Source organism: Periplaneta americana, chromosome 11 (assembly GCF_040183065.1).
Source record: "Periplaneta americana isolate PAMFEO1 chromosome 11, P.americana_PAMFEO1_priV1, whole genome shotgun sequence".
In the NCBI taxonomy this organism is placed as follows: domain Eukaryota; kingdom Metazoa; phylum Arthropoda; class Insecta; order Blattodea; family Blattidae; genus Periplaneta; species Periplaneta americana.
In genome coordinates, this window is record NC_091127.1 from 168854229 (window position 1) to 168871923 (window position 17695).

At 35.4% G+C, this 17695-nt stretch overlaps 1 protein-coding gene across 2 annotated transcripts in view; it reads right to left on the reverse strand.

Moving 5' to 3' along the window:
• mahj (LisH and WD40 domain-containing protein mahjong) overlaps positions 1-17695 on the reverse strand; it is a 122414-nt gene that overhangs the window by 52748 nt on the left and 51971 nt on the right. For both annotated transcript variants that reach the window (XM_069840447.1, XM_069840446.1), the window contains 5 exons: positions 17449-17616; positions 6664-6797; positions 5013-5151; positions 3363-3569; positions 1037-1200 (listed from right to left, as the gene is read on the reverse strand). In XM_069840447.1, the coding sequence (XP_069696548.1) occupies positions 1037-1200; positions 3363-3569; positions 5013-5151; positions 6664-6797; positions 17449-17616 (812 nt within the window). The remainder of the gene's footprint in view (positions 1-1036; positions 1201-3362; positions 3570-5012; positions 5152-6663; positions 6798-17448; positions 17617-17695) is intronic.

A 17695-nucleotide genomic window follows, 5' to 3' on the forward strand; every position in this document is an offset into this window, starting at 1 on the left:
CGCGATAAAATTAAACAAATGCTAGGGACGCGATAAAATTGTGCGATAAGCAGCCATGATTGGTTGAAAGACATCCTTTCGTACCATTTTATTGATCAAAAGTAGTGTGACGTAGTAAAAGTGTAATAGTCACATTAAAATTTTAATATTGTAGTTTCGATGTTTCTAACTGCGCTAGTGGATGCCAAAATTCAAGGAAAATCCGGTAGGTAGTATCACAATTCGGATGTAACCATAGCTACAAGCACAAACATCAATTTTTGAAATAGCAGACAACGGGCGATTGACTGTTGAACACAAGGTGAAAGTTGTTCTGTGCTGTGAATAAACAAAACGTTCGATTCTGGGCGAGGGACTCTCCTTGCATTCTGCATGAAAAAGAAATGTTTGGGGCAAAAGTTTCTGTATGGGCCGCAATTTCGAGCCACGGAATCATCGATCCAATTTTCTTCGATGAAACTGTCAACCAAGTTCGATACAAAACCATGCTGGAAAGCAGTTTTATCCCCCATCTCATGGCAAAAGGTCTCACTATGGAAACTCAGTGGTTCATGCAGGGTGGAGCCCGTCCACACACTGCAAACACCGTTCTGGATTACCTGCACGAGATGTTTGATCTTCGTGTGATGTCACATCGATATGGGTGCGGCAAAATGTGGCCGCCTCACAGCCCGGACATTAATCCGTGCGATTTCTTTTTATGGGGATTCCAAAAAAGAGAAAGTGTACCAAAGGAGGCCAGAAAATGTGGTGCAGCTCAGAGTCCTTCTAGTGGAGTTGTGCTGTGCGCTATCTGAAGACTTGTGTCGAAAAGTGGTGACGAATGTAAGGGTTCGTTTGCAAGAGGTTGTGAGGCAAAATGGCGGTCATATGGAACATGTTCTGCATTAGAGATAAAATTCCAAATCCTAATTATTAATTCTGTATAATTTTATAAAGCTTTAATACAAATCAATATGTGTTATGTGTAAAATAAATGGTATGACATTTTGTGTGCCACCCTGTACAATGAACAAAGAAGTGAAATGAAACTTACCGTCCTGAATAATTCCATTCGTATGCGAATGCAATAATTTGTAACAATAAAGTAATGCCACCTAGTCTTATGAGTTGGTCTACAGGTTCCCAATGAGACCGGAATGGCATGAGATCCAGCAGTTGCCTAACCTGTTCTTGAACTTCTTCTGGATTGGACTTAACCTGAAAGGAATATCAAGCTTAGTACTTCGATTCGAAATAGCAAATCCACTTAAAAGTTCTCTAAAAAGTTGTCTTATGAATTTTTATAATTTGTCTGCACATTTGTAAACATGTTATCTAATGAAATCTCTTCATTTTTAAAATACAATGCACTCATTTACATCATACGATATGAAACTAATATTAGATATTGTGTAATATTTCATCTTCTGTTCAGATTCTGCCTTCAATAAGGAGCTTCTGAAAAAAGTGACCAAGGAAAATGCCTTATAATCAACAGTAAAGCCAGAAATATATTAAAGATACAAAGCAGTGTAAATTCAGATCGTAATAGCTCTATTACAAAATAAAATATTACTTTCAAAGTAACGATCTTTACACCACACTATACTCTTTTGATAACAGAGAGTCCTAGAAAATTTTATTTCTCTTGTCAAATTCATATCACAATGTTAGCAAGTAACCAATACGCTCTTCAGAACGTGACATGTTTTAGATATGTATGTTTGTAACTTGTGATCAACTGAGCATAATAACAGCTATAAAGGCTGATTCACAATAAACCGAGAACGGAAACGGCAACGAGAACGAGAACGGAAATATTGTTAAAATAAATGTATTTAAATGCGAGGATTCACAATTAACTATTGTGACCGCTCATATTTAAATACACTTATTTTAACATTATTTCCGTTCTCATTCTCGTTGCCGTTTCCGTTCCCGGTTTATTGTGAACCAGCCTTAAGACGTAATAGTACAATTAATTTGTGCAAATCATAATAACACAACATTAATTCAAACAAAAGAACTGATACAAGGAAAATCAGTGTGATAAGGAAATAAATAAAAATTCTTGAAAAAATACACAGACTAAAATATGCTTTCAGCGGACATCATTACATGTTGGTAATAAATGGGTAATGAGCTAATGACATTGCTGACGAACTAACAAAAATAAGGCAACAAAATTACATAGACAAAATAAAACTTTGAGTACTCATATGATGAAAGAGTGATGGAACGGAGAAAAATTCTCTCCGGCGCCGGGATTTGAACCCGGGTTTTCAGCTCTACGTGCTGATGCTTTATCCACTAAGCCACGCCGGATACAACCCCAACGCCGGTTAGAATCGTCTCAGATTAAGCTCCATCTCTTGGGTTTCCTATGACGTAGTGGAGAGGGTGGCCACTAGAGGGAACCCAAGAGATGGAGCTTAATCTGAGACGATTCTAACCGGCGTTGGGGTTGTATCTGGCGTGGCTTAGTGGATAAAGCATCAGCACGTAGAGCTGAAAACCCAGGTTCAAATCCCGGTGCTGGAGAGAATTTTTCTCCGTTCCATCACTCTTTCATCATATGATGACGCAGAATATCTGCATGGAAATATCATATGTACTTCGGTACATCAAAATATATATGATATGCGTAATAAATCACTTTGTGATTTAAGACGGCGCCCATACCGTCGGATCCCGGCCAACCAGTCACTCATTCGAGTGCACCTCAACACATGTATGGACTTCAGTCCTGCGTTCATATACATCTATGACGTAGTGGAGAGGGCGGCCACTAGAGGGAACCCAAGAGATGGAGCTTAATCTGAGACGATTCTAACCGGCGTCGGGGTTGTATCCGGCGTGGCTTAGTGGATAAAGCATCAGCACGTAGAGCTGAAAACCCGGGTTCAAATTCCGGCGCCGGAGAGAATTTTTCTCCGTTCCATCACTCTTTCATCATATGATGACGCAGAATATCTGCATGGAAATATCATATGTACTTCGGTACATCAAAATATATATGAGTACTCAGACATTCAGCATCAAAATTAACATGACTGCCTTGCATCACATCTTTGCAAGATTGAAATTTACAACACAGAAGAATGTCCACTGTGCAACATATCAGGATCGTCAATAAACAAACAACATCTGCTTCAATGCACTACACTGAAGAAAGAGGCACAGCAGTACAGAAATCTGAGTGCTTTTATGGAAGACAAGAAGCAAAATGGGTTAAATGATCCCAAAAGTGGCCATTGGAAAACAACAACATTAGTTCGAATTCAGAAATGACAGTCTTATCTTTGCATTTTCGAAAAAAAGGTGAATGTTACTTTCAAATATGTGTACAAAAAGTGACATATAGAATATAATGCATTTACCTTAGCTGGAGGGAGCACGGGTTCGAGGTGTCCGCCAGTCTCTCTGAATTGCGTCCGTCTCAAGTTCTCAGCCTTGATACAAAGATGTGCCTCTAGATATCTCTTCAAAGCAACACATACATGACGCACAATTTGTCGCGCAGCACATTCTTCGTCATCATTCAGTGCTGCCTCGTCTTCTATCGATAGGATAGAAAGTGTGCTTATCTAGTAACAAAATGTAGAGTCAGTTAATTTTACTTATAACAAGGAAGATTTTTAAGGTAATGAAGATACACGAAGATCAAGATGCGAACATTACATTAAACTTAACAACTTCAAGATTAATTTTGGGTGTTGTAAAACAATCAGCAATACTTCAGTTTTATTTTTCATGCTCACGACTTTAGTATGCAGAGCTGCTGTGGTGCTGGTGCAACATTAAGGAAAATGACGAATTGCGTGAAACTCAGTCTGTAATGAGTGTTCACAGCATGGTTCTAGTACTCATGGGAAGCCAGCATTCAGAAACTTCTTTATTCCCAAGCTTGATGATTGATTGAGAATGATAATGATGATGATGATGATGATGATGATGATGATGATCATGGATAAATATATAATAGGATGCGAAACTGCAGTCAGCACCATCTGGTGGCGGGGGGCTGAAATAAGATGATCAGCGCCCAATGTCGTAGGTGGTGAACATTAGAACTACGTGTTGGGTACATTACCCAGAGTTCCCTATTTATCCATTCGAGATATTGCTCGAAGAGACAAGATGGCAGACAGAAACTTGCTAATAAGCGAACATAAATTGATACTACGTGTGTATAAGCAGCGTATGTTAAACAGTGATGTTTATGAACGTTGTAAAAATAGTGTTGTTGAATGTGTTGTAAAGTAATAGTAATATAATAAATTGAACTATCTAAGTAGTTCTTGCAGACTTTTCCATTGCGCTGTACAATAAATACCCAAAGAATACAATCCCACTTATCTAACCTTTTGCTTTATTTCTCTGTCTGGTTATATTTTAATTGGGCAGTATAAAATACATCGTCTCTTTTATCTTTCTGTTGGCTCCAGTAAGAATTTTCAGTAGAAGATGCTGTGAGGAATAAAAATGTAAATGTTTCATTTTAAATTGGATTAGTTTTGAATATCGATGAGGGTGGGAGGGAATACTTTCTGCACAGTTTAACATTTTCGTCACTAGGTGCGCTGCTAAATGCATGGAGTATTTAGTTACTCTTTTCACTACTTGGTGCACTGCTAGATGTAATAACGCCCCTCCTCCCAACAGATGGCAGCAAGATCAATTTCTACAACAGCGCCTCTAGTATGTGTTAAGGGAAACTCAGTAAGTTTTACGTCATATTATATATTCATCCATGATGATGATGATGATGATGATGATGATGATGATGATGACGATGAAGATGATGACGACAATGACGATGTCAATGATGACAATAACAATGATGAAAACTTCTTTTTTGGTTTACTGCCTTAAAAATTACTTCAAGTGAAACTTGAACATAATAGTTTCAGAGAAAATTAACGAGTTAGTTTCATTCAATTTTCTAGTTGAAATATCTAGAGAAGTTGATTTGGATCATATTCTTAAAATTGCTTAAGCTCTATGACTACCTTTACAACAATACTTACCACATTGTAGAGCTTTCTGAGACCATCCTGAGCATCAAATTCAACTAAAATCGCTCTAAATTGAAAGGACAATCCGAAAAACATTGTGGCATGACACCGTCCAGAGTCATGGGAACATTCCAATAGCCAAAGTGAGTACCTGGCAAATTAAAGAAACAAATATGAGACATAAGAATAATCAATAATGACATATCTATCATATATAGTGGGATCTTTGTCTTCGGGATATGTCCAGTGTCTCACATGAACCGATTATAAAGTCAGAGTTACATGCGACCCAGATGGAAAACAAAACGTGATAGATACTCAGCAGATTAACACAGGAAATAATGATGTAGGAAAAGTAATATATGCATGGCAACAAACTGTCTGGCATAAAAGGGATTAGAGCCTACAAGAAATACACACAGTTTCCTAAAATCGTATTTCTTTAATTCTAAAATCTATCTTGTTAAAAAAATTAATGCATAACGTTAATTTCGGTAACAAATAAAATTAGGTAATATTTATTATATACCGTATATATATGTACATTTCTAGCATGTTTTGCATTTTTAACATTTTAAAATTATCATCTGTGCTTCAGTGGCTGACCATGATAATATCTTTGAAAAATATTGGAGTGCAAGAGGTCAAATGACTTTATTGTCAAACGCCTGGCATTAGAAAACAACAAAAACAACATTTTAAAATTATCATCTGTGCTTCAGTGGCTGACCATGATAATATCTTTGAAAAATATTGGAGTGCAAGAGGTCAAATGACTTTATTGTCAAATGCCTGGCATTAGAAAACAACAAAAACAACATTTTAAAATTATATTATTGAATAGCGGGATATATGAAATGGGACCACAAACGCAATGAAGATGTAATGGAAGAATTACAACTAGAACCTGTAATTAATTACGTAATCACAACTGGATAAATCATCTGCATCACATGCGTAGAGATAGAATTCCAAAAGTTATGCTCCACTATCGTCCAAACGGGAAGAGATCTCTCGGTCAACCAAAGAAGCGCTGGACTGAAAATTCAACTGTGAGATCGTAACAGGTCATATGGCCTAATACTTGAATGGCAGAAGAAGAAGAAGAAGAAGAAGAAGAGGATTGAAATATCTATTTCTAAAATAATAATTTTAACACTTATGTAAATCATATCTGAAGTGTTTTGAAGAACAAAAAAGTAACAGTTGTTTTTATAGACACCATATACTTGAAGTTACAACCTTATTTCAGTGTAGTATTTCCTGTACACAACATGGAACAGTTATACTGCTGCAATTCACTCTATTAGTTTTTAACAGGATGCACCACGTGAAGGTGAGGATGGGAATCGCAATGTTTCTTTCTTATTATAAATGTTTAGATGAAACTGAAATGGGTGCCACACATCAGCAAAGAAATATGGCCTATAATCTTCTTTTGAAAGAAATATATTAAACTGAATGTGTTTTCTTTCTCTGCTATATGAAACCCCCAAATACGACATCCAACTGTACTTACGTAGAGAAAAAAAGTCTAAGTTGAAAACAGTAACAGTGTGAGAACAGATTGTCTTCAAAGGAATATTTTAGTACATAAATTAACATTTGTAAATTAATAATAGATTGTGTAATAAATATATGGTAACTAACATGGTAAACTTACTTCACTAGGTCACTAATTATGTGATGTGACAGCTGACATACTCTCTCCATTGCATCTTCACAGTAAGCAAGGTAATACAGACAGATAGAAACACCAGTGGCTGCTATACTTGGTCTAGGAACTTTTAATAATATCTAGAAAAAAGAAACATATACATAACAGTACAATTATTGATCACTCGACATAAACGGTGCGGCAAAACATCCTCCCTAATTTAAAGTTTAAATAAAAAACAGAAGGATCAAAATAAGAAAACTTTATTAATATGAATGGTATCTTAACAGTGAGAATTTTTCATTTTTTGAATAACGTGTCTCTCAAGTGGTGTCCTTCACTATCAATGCATTGTTGAATGCGACTTCTGAAATTCTGAATCACTCTAACTAGCATTTCTTGAGGAATAAGACCAATTTCTTCCTGTATTGCATTTCTTAGGTCTGGCAAAGTCCTCGGCCGATGTTTGAACACCTCAACCTTAAGATGCCCCCATAGAAAAAAATCGCAGGGTGCAAGGTCTGGTGATCGTGCTGGCCAAGGGAAGTCGCCACGTGAAGAAATTAAGCGTCCGGGAAACATCTGAGCAGCGACAACGGAATTACCACTTACCAGAAACGATACCACAGTGTAAGCACGTTCTTTACCCGTCCACGGCATAGTTGTAATTCGTTACAGATTACAATTTGCAATAATTGAATGTCAATTCCATGTATTCAATGTCATATTCAACTCTTGTTGTTTTGCGCATGTCATTTGATATCGCTATGGCAACACATGTAAACCTAAATTTCCCACTGTTTAGATACAGTTCATATTAATACAGTTTCCTTATTTTGATCCATCTGTTTTTTATTTAAACTTTAAATTAGGGAGGATGTTTTGCCACACCCTTTACTACCATATTACAGTTGAATCCAGAATGACATGAGAATAACATGTTTAAAAAGTTCTGGGAAGGTATTATTCTTATAAAAATGTAAGATAATTTATTACAAAACTAATTATCCTATGTTATGAATCATCATCATCATCATCATCATCATCATCATCATCATCTTTAATCTTTTTACTTGCAGCTGATAGGTATGGGACCCTTCTATGCACCAATGGAGATAATCTGTACAGGCAGGTCAGTCTTTCGCACACACTGGGGGTAGTGATAGATGAATTCTGATGAAGCAATGGTGTAATGAATTGGCAGAGAAGCCGAAGTACTCAGAGGAAACCTCCTCCACAGCCACTTTGTTCACAACATATTTCGCTGGCAGTGCAGGAGATCAAACCCTGGTCACCTAACCAGCTAATGAATGGAATGCCCATAAATATTTTATCCAAAGGAAGGGTCCACATCTGTGGAGTAACAGTCAGCACATCTGGCCGCAAAACCAGGTGGCCCGGGTTCGAATCCCGGTCAGGGCAAATTACCGGGTTGAGGTTTTTTCTGGGGTTTTCCCTCAACCTCAACTCAACACGAGCAAATGCTGGATAACTTTCGGTGCTGGATCCCAGACTCATTTCACCGGCATTATCACCTTCATTTCATTCAGACGCTAAATAACCTAATGTTGATACAGCATCGTAAAATAACCCAATGAAATAAAATAAAAAAATCCAATGGAAGGTCCAGAGCTCCTAGGTGTTTAATTTCATTTCTTGATTCACTACTACAGTTCGTCTTAGATTCTACTTTCAAAGGAAAACTGTGTAAATGAAGAACTCTCACAGTACACATTTGGCAAATAATTGTAAAGTTTTACCACTAGCATTTGTCAATCTGTCAAAATAACTAAGAAAGCATTTCGTGTCTTAGAGTTTCATGAGACAAAATCTGTTATTACAGTGCAGTGAAGAAGGGGAAGGCTTCTCCAAACAAGATATCAATTCGTGCATAGTACGAATATTTTGTTAGTGATGGCTGGTGTATATGTAAATAAAATGAATGAAGTGCATGTTGAAGCCATTATCATTCTGAAAACTCCACAAAGATCTCTGCAACATGCTTCATCCATATTGAACACAAAAGACTGTACTGTAACAACTAAAACCCATGAAAAAAGTGAAGGAGTGCAACTTCAGTTATAACTTTGTGGAAAAACTATCAAATGATTAAATAATCATGAACAATTTGGTCTTCAGTGACTACATGATCTTAGACTGGTGAATCATCACACTATGATATACAAATCTGGCTTTCAGGTAGTAGCTCCCTGTAAAGCAGGTTTGAATAATTTCAAGGAAAAATTGTTCCAGGGCCGGGTATCGATCCCGGGACCCTTCACTTAGCACACGAATGCTCTCCCGACCGAGCTACCCCAGGGACTATATACAACACCGTCACAATTTCTCCTTTATATCCACACAACTCAAATGAGCTGACAAGATGCCAAAACCCAACTTTGAGTGCACACAATTCTGTGTGGCTTAAACTGTGGCTTCCTGTTAACGTACCTCCAGTAACGAAATATATTAGGTAGTAGCTACCTGTAAAGCAGGTTTGAATAATTTCCTTGAGGTTTTTGAGGCTTAGTCTACTCAAAAAATTTGAGTTGTTATACTTAGTAACAGTAGGCTTGTAAGTTCGTAATAATAATGTATCATATTCATAACACTTGGTTTCACTCCGATCCTTCCATATATTAAGTTCATTGCTGGCAGTCATTCCAGAATCGTGAGTTCAGCGTGAAGTTTGTGACAGAAGCCTCTGCTACGACAGTTATACTCCGGGTCAGCTTATTTCATATCCTGAGGGTGAAACCTAACCATTTTTCCCCCATTACTATATATGCTAGAGGATTGTGGTGATTTTCTAGTTTGCAGGTTGAATTTTCTTTTGCCAACTTCGTTTCGAATTTCGATACTGACAAATACTACAAGTGGTAGTGATTTTGTAACTAGTATGTTGGGAACCGAGATAAATTTCGACAATATTTGTCGGTACTGGAGTTCCATGAAATTGAAATTGTACTAGATTTCTGAGCCAGTTACTGGAAGCTAGTGAAATTTGAACATACTAATAATTAATTAATATCAGTATTAATATTAATACATAATAGTTATTTTATGTGTTGCGTTGTGGTTATAATTCAAGACTATAGTCAGTTAAGTTTTCGGAGTTAGTACTAATAATTTCATGTGGTCAAAATACATTTTTAGGTTAGGTCTCGTGAGTTAATTGTTTTGTCAAACCAATGAATTTTGTATTGCCAGACAAAATACTTGACATGTTGATCCCTTTCTCGTATAGTTTGCCTACGAAAATATGTTACAAATTATTGAATTATTTAGAATAACCTTCCAGCATAAAGTATGGTAAGTGAATAAGTCATTTAGTACCAAGGATCGTATGATATCTGGTAACAGTTGGCAACACTGACAAGACGGCAATATTTGCGTTTAGGAACTGTTCTTATGTGAACCTCACTATACGACCTTGACTCGCAAGCATGAGGGGGATCCGGGGAGGAGAGTATCAATTCACCACAGCTCTGTTCGAAAAAAGCTAATCTTTCATCACATTAATATGTCGCACTATATTAGTCTATGAATATGCTGCGGTATTGAATGTTAGTTCAATAAAAAAAAAACAGAGAGAGAGGGAGAGGGAGGGAGGGAGGGAGAGAGGGAGAGAGGGAGGGAGAGAGAGGGAGGGAGAGGGAGGGAGAGGGAGGGAGAGAGAGTGTGAGGGAGGGAGGGAGAGAGAGTGTGAGAGGGAGGGAGAGAGAGTGTGAGAGGGAGGGAGGGAGAGTGAGTGAGTGAGAGTGTGAGAGAGAGAGAGAGTGAGTGTGAGTGAGAGAGTGAGTGTGAGAGAGAGTGAGAGAGTGAGTGAGTGAGTGAGTGAGAGTGAGAGTGTGCGTGTGTGTTTTTTTTACATATTAATTTTGTGCAAAATGGCTCATACTGAGAGAACATTGAGGTCATTATTTGTAGAATTAAAAGAGAACTGTTTTCAACAAACAAAATGTGCTTACAAAGCTAGAAGATCAACATAACATTACATATTAAAATAGCGGATGGAAGAAGACAAGACAGAAATTTTCAATTTTCCTACTATAAGAAATATCCTTGGCTAACAAGGTGCTCTGGGACAAATAAGTTATGTTATTAAGCCTGTATTCTGTTTGTGGGTGAAAATGAGTGGCCATCATCTTCTTGTGGGGTCCGTGTCACAAAAAATTTTTATAGAAATGCCGAAAAAATATCTGTGCATGTATTTATTTACACTGCAAGTGGGCAAGCACCCAGTGGCAGTGGTATACATAATATAAACAATACACAATAAAATTTACAATACACAATACAATTATACACAATACAATAAGAATACACAATACAATTTAACACAGCAATTACAATAAATAATAAAACATAAATACAATACCTAATTTTACGATACAACCTACATATGTATAGGCCCTACATAAGTTTCAATAGTCTTTCACTTCACTCTCATCTCACTCACTGTAGTGGCACTATGACGCATTTCACTGACACTATAGAACACATTTCACTGACACTATAAATTATCACTGATCGGAACTATTCACTGCACTGTAAAACCATAACTTCACTGACTCACCTCACTTCACTGATACACCTGTGGAGTAACGGTCAGCGCGTCTGGCCGCGAAACCTGGTGGCCTGGGTTCGAATCCTGGTCGGGGCAAGTTACCTGGTTGAGGTTTTTTCCGGGGTTTTCCCTCAACCCAATATGAGCAAATGCTGGGTAACTTTAGGTGCTGGACCCCGGACTCATTTCACCAGCATTATCACCTTCATTTCATTCAGATGCTAAATAACCTAGATGTTGATACAGCGTCGTAAAATAACCCAATAAAATTAATAAATTCACTGATACAACAGTTCAAATAAGTCAAATAATTACACCCTTATGCATAGTTATAAACAGAACTACATTTAAGCTAAACATTTCTAGTCTAAGGCCCTCTTACACGCTATTTTTAAATAATTTACAATTCAAACCAAGGGAGTAACTCGTCAGGCTAAATAAATACATGTCACATTAAAAAATTAAATGTTAAATGTCACCTTAATTTTAATTTGCACTTTATACACAACTTTTTAAGTTATTCTTGAATCTCCTTAAGGAAGGACAGCCCTCAAAGACCGCTGCAGGTAGGTCATTCCAATCATTTATAGTTCTATTTAAAAATGAGAATTTCCTACATCCGTTTTCTGTTTCCTACATTTGATTTTAAAATCATGATCGTTCCTACCATAGTACGTTGGCTTTTCTAACCGAGCCGTTATGTCTACCCATGCTTTCTGACCTAGATGTGCTCTATACAATGATGTTATTCTAGTTTTCCTACGTCTGTTTTCCAAAGTTTCCCATTTAAGTTCCTTTATCGTATCGTTTCCATCTTCTCTTTTACCTTTAACAAATTTAGCTGCTCTATACTGGATTCTTTCTAAGGAATTTATCTGATATATTCTACAGGGATCCCAGCATGTAGTTCCGTATTCCATTAATGGTCGCACTAACGTTAGATATGCTATTTCCTCGATTTGGGGCTAGCCTTTCTCAAGATTCTCATAATAAAGTGAAGTGCCCTCCATGCTTAACCCGTAACATTATCAACATGCTCTCCCCAAGAAAGTTTGGAGTTTAAATACACTTCTAGGTATTTACAACATTGTTCTTTCGGAATTACAACACCACTGAATTCGTAATTAAGATTAGTTTCCTCTGCCGTATAAGAAGATATAAGGTAAGCAGATTTCTTCAACCTATCCAGTATTTACACCTCCACTGCAATGAATAAAATGCAAATTTGAAAAAAATATTTAGACACACATTGCTTTGATTCTGCGTTTAAATATAATCCTCAACAGATGTAGAACTGTATAACATATATGACAAGCAAAAACTTCAAAATTAATGACGATAGATATTAATTCCTGGCAGAGATAGAAAGGCACTGCTACACCTGAATCCAAATAATAAATACAGTTTACTTACTGCTTAACTGTCAATATGAATACATTATTTAAAGGTCTCAGTTTGTTGACATTCACTAAATATATATGAAATATTTCTTCTTGATATTAGTTTCTGTACTGTCACAAAATATTTGAAGATGTTCAAATACAGACGTCGAAACATACTTCTGCACTTTTGTATATAATTAGCTATTCATTTTTGTTTTATCTTGTTTGAATTGATTTTAGTGGGAATATATTACACACCAAGGCACTTCAGCCTAAAATGGCATTTTTATCTTGTTAATGTATACAATAATTTTCACAAGTACAAAGTATTCTGCCTCGTACATTCATGAAGCAGTCAGTTTCCTCACCAATATGCAATTTTAGCAAATGTTAAAATATCAGCATATTCAGTAAAATGCATTTTTTTCTGTCCACCAATTTATCACACATTTTCATGCTTCAAAGTAACAACATTTCATTACCAACATATTGATCTTGCCATCCACACAATTTTATTACAATGGAATTTAATTGTATTCTGTGAAATTTCTTGTTGTTAAAGTTTGTATATGTATTTTAATATCATATCCTTTAACGTCTCACCAACAAATTTCCAGTAACAGTTAAATTCTGTTCATCATTTCTTTCAATGTTCACGTCCTTAACTCTTTCCCTTAATGAAAAATCAACTTCCAAGATCAATGTTTTGTTAAAGCAGCAATGTGTGTCCCAAAGCTCAAAAGTTCACAGTCTTCCAAGTCAGTGTAAGGTCTTGATCTTTGTGCTTTCAGTCTAGATTCATTCAAATGATAATCTGACATCTTCCAAATATATTCAAAACTTTTTCTTACATGATACTGCTGCTATTCTCAGGTCACTTAATGCTGGTATATGGAGTTACCAAGTTAGGACACATGAGAAAAAGTACAATCTTTTTTCCTTCTTACCTTTCTTATACGATTTGTTTATACTTGTTAATTTTCTCTCCGAGTCCGCATATCTTGACAACAATAAGATTGTATGTGAATGGAGATAATCTGGATTTTTTTTACATTGTTGTGTGTTTCAGATGATTTCTTCTCTACATTTCCAATTTCCTTTGTAGAATTCTAACTTGTCTTACAGGGCACAATATGGCAATCTTAAATGCAATAAATAGCACTGAATTATAAAACTATTTAATATTAATTGTAACAGTCTGTGTGCATACCTTCTCATTATACATTCTACATATTTTGAAACAATTCAGTTCTCTATTACGTAATCAATGATAATTCCTGGTTGTAGTTTATTTTCTTCAACTAATTCTTATTGCGACATACATAAATGACTTCATTTGTTTTCTGGATTACACAAAGGCATTTTTTGTAAACACAAGAACTAAACCTCTGGCTTACATTATAAATTGTATGCTTTACTTAGATGTGTGTATTTAATTGTGCATAAATTCTTATCATATAGTTCTTTATATATTGCCATCTCTTCTAAGTCTTATTACTGGTATTGTACTTTACTATTAACGAATACTGGTATTTAAAATTCACAGAAGTTTTAAAAGCTCTTAATTGTTTACAAACAGATTCTTAACTCTAATTCTACAACTTACTTGATAAATAACCAATTGCACTATAAAAGTGTTTAGGTGAGGGGTTTGGACTTTTTCCATTGTTGGTTGTCACAATAAAAAATTAAGACAATGTTTCGAAGGATGGTTCTCCCTTCGTCTTCAGGTGGAAGGAAGGAGAGAAAGGAAAAAAACCTACTGTTGGGATCGTTACGTACAGCTATTCTGTATGACTGATCATTGATTCCTGGCTTCGGTGGAGATTCTAATTAAGAAAAACCCGAAGTCATTAGCAATATGTTGGCACTAAACCAAACAGAATAAAGATGGGCGTGAAGTGGCTAAAAAAATTGATGAAAGACAAACAAAAGGAGGGGGTGGGGAACTAAAAAATGAACAAGTCTTAAGATACCGTGATAGAAAATAAAAGAAAGATAAAAAAGGAAAAAACTAGTAACAAAGGACATGATAAAAAACTACTACTGCCACCTAGCGGTAGCAGACATTACTACTAACTACTAAGCTGCAACACTAGGTTGCGTTGTCTAATGGTGGAGATGACCCCAGATGGTCTACGTGGTGTTGGTGACAGCATTCTTCCCTTGTATTGAATATTTCTGATGTCTTGTTCAACTATGGGTAACCAAATATCCGGAAAAATTAGACTAGGTACAACCAGCAATGGAAAAAGTCCAAACCGCTCACCTAAACATTAATGATCCACCATTGCTTTCCAACCCCTCATTTAAATCTGCACTATAAAAGCAGTCAATAAGAAAAATATTTTAAAAACATTAGCCCATGAGTACAGAACAGTTCTTTACAACTGACTGAAAAACAAATAACCCGTTACTAAAAACATCGACCCAGAATAGCCATGTGGTCTTGCACAGCTTTCAAATAATTTGTACATTTGGGGGTTCTCAAAAAAAAAAAAAAACAAAACAAACAAACAAAAAAAAAAACAAAAGCGAAAATATGAAATAAAATAAAACAGACAAATACATTTTTTTTCTGGTCTCTCTCCATAATAACTAGGGTTACGTTAATTTCACAAAATAATTCATTCAGATATTTTCAGGAATTAACGACTTTTTCTCATGTTTTTAACTGGAAAAATAATTCTGAAGGTAGGATTAATTTTTTACGAAAAATGAAGTCTCTTTTTTTTCTCTGTTTCCATAATAGCTAAGGTTAATTTTCTACAGCAATTCATACAAATAACTTCAAACCCTAAGTCTTTTGTCTAAAGAAGTTTTTGATTAGAAGTACAATTACCTACAAAATCAATAACTTCTTTGAAATTGTGAAGTTTTGGGACATTCTGCCTAGTTCTTTTTTTTTTTTCTGGTGGAATGTGCCAAAACAGCATTCCTGCATCTTTTTCCTGTATTTTTATCATGAAAATGAGAAATGTGCTAATAATTAATTTTTCTTTAAAATCCGCTTAGGCCTTGAAACGAAAAGGAGTCTTAAAGTAGAACAAAATGGAGATTAAAAACGACAAAAGGCCCATGCACTGGGCAATAATCATTTCCCGTTCGTACACAGAGTTCCACCACCTTTTTCTCCAGAAGAAAAGCACTGATACTTCCTACAATCATTTCACTTACCAGTGTTTGATTAAAAGAATTAATATAGTTAAAGCTTATGACTTCAACTTGTATAGCCTAATAAAAAATCTATAGAAATAATATTGTTAGAGCTGATTTCTAGTAAATTACCATTCTGTGGTACATTTACAAATAAAGTCACATTATTTTTGTATAAATAATTATATTTTGTTTCTATCAATCTCAGTTAAATCAACTTGTAAGTACTGAATATGAACAAAATTCATTACATAGTTTAGCTGAAATTGTTCTACATAATTTGGTGGAAACTATATTTCTGATATCCGGAATACTGGAAATGTGCATTTCTGTGAAAATTTCGAAATCCATTTTTAAACTGTGTATAATGAGAAAGTAGAATAAAAAACAAAGAGGATGATGTGTGACAACAGACGAAACACATTTCAAAGATTATCTTGCTGCAAATAAAATAATTTTCGACACTCCTCCCACACTTCATAATTCAAACATAATACAATTTCACAAATGACATGGTCAGTAATCATTATTACTAAATAAAGGAAGTAATAGTTATGTAAAAAAGGGGAAGAAAACGAATAATGAGATACGCAACAAAAGGGTCAAATGAAGCTTCTTCATATATTAACCTAAAGAAGTCAGAAATAACAATGACGACAATGAGGAGGAGAAAGATCATGAGTATGAATTTATGATGATGATAATAATAGAGTCTTTAATTTAATTGTAATGATTCTCCATTGGTATGATACTATCCTACTTCTCCATTTATTACTTACTAACACAACTATCTGGCTACAGTTCTTTTCTCAACAGATATCCCACTATATAATCTTAGACAAAAAAAAAATGACCGGATGCCATATTCCAAATACCCTTCGGAAGACTTCGGTTGATTCTGTGAGAACTTAGGTTTACAAATGAAAGAATTACTTATGTACGACTCCACACTCTGTTTTTTTTCTTTGTTTTGTTTGTTTGTTCCTTTTTCTGTCTGGTTATAGATAAAGTGTTATAAATAATCTGTAATAAAGGTATATTCAAGGTGTAAATTAGATGGAAAATAAACATCCTTCCTCTAGATGCTGCCCAAAGTGAACTTAAATGAATTCATGCTACAGGAGATTAGTCATTTTTTGTGTCTAAGGCTGTACATAAATGCATATTTACATAAATCGTCCGAGCTACATTTAGATTGGCAACAGGCCATGATTGTTTGGCCAAACACCTGCATAGAATTGGAATATATCAGTTCCCTAACTGCCCATTGTGCAACTCAAACCAAGAAATGGATTCGGAACACCTCAAAATCTGTGCTTCAGTGGCTGGTCATGATAATATCTTTGAAAAATATTGGAGTGCAAGAGGTCTGTCGAATGCCTGGCATTAGAAAACAACAACAACAACAACATAAATCTAAACTTTGTCTCAGTTTCTTCCTTATATCCTGATAATAGCTATGCCTATTTTATACTCTGTGTCTCACTTCATATTATTAAGTATGTACAAATAATCCACTACATAATGCTAATTAAATCAAAGTTTTAATCATGCAAATAGCTGCATCAATGAAAACACAAACACACTGCCTTTGACTTACGCTAACATACAATGATATATAAACAACCTAGTAATTTTTAATACTTGTATTAGGGGTTGAGGAGTTAAAAGAAACAAACTTACCTGTAATCCTTTCATATTGATAAATTCTATTGAGAATTTTTTATGACATAGCAAAGCAGCTAAATACTTCAAGGCTTCAAATGCAAGACGCGAATCTTTTGATTCTCTCAGATCTGTATACTTCAGTATTAACTCCAAGGCATTATGTTCAAACACATGGCTCAAGAACTGAAACAAAGAATTACAATATGTGAAGAAATTACAGACTTCTCAACAGATACTGCCATAAAATTCTCACGTAAAGTAT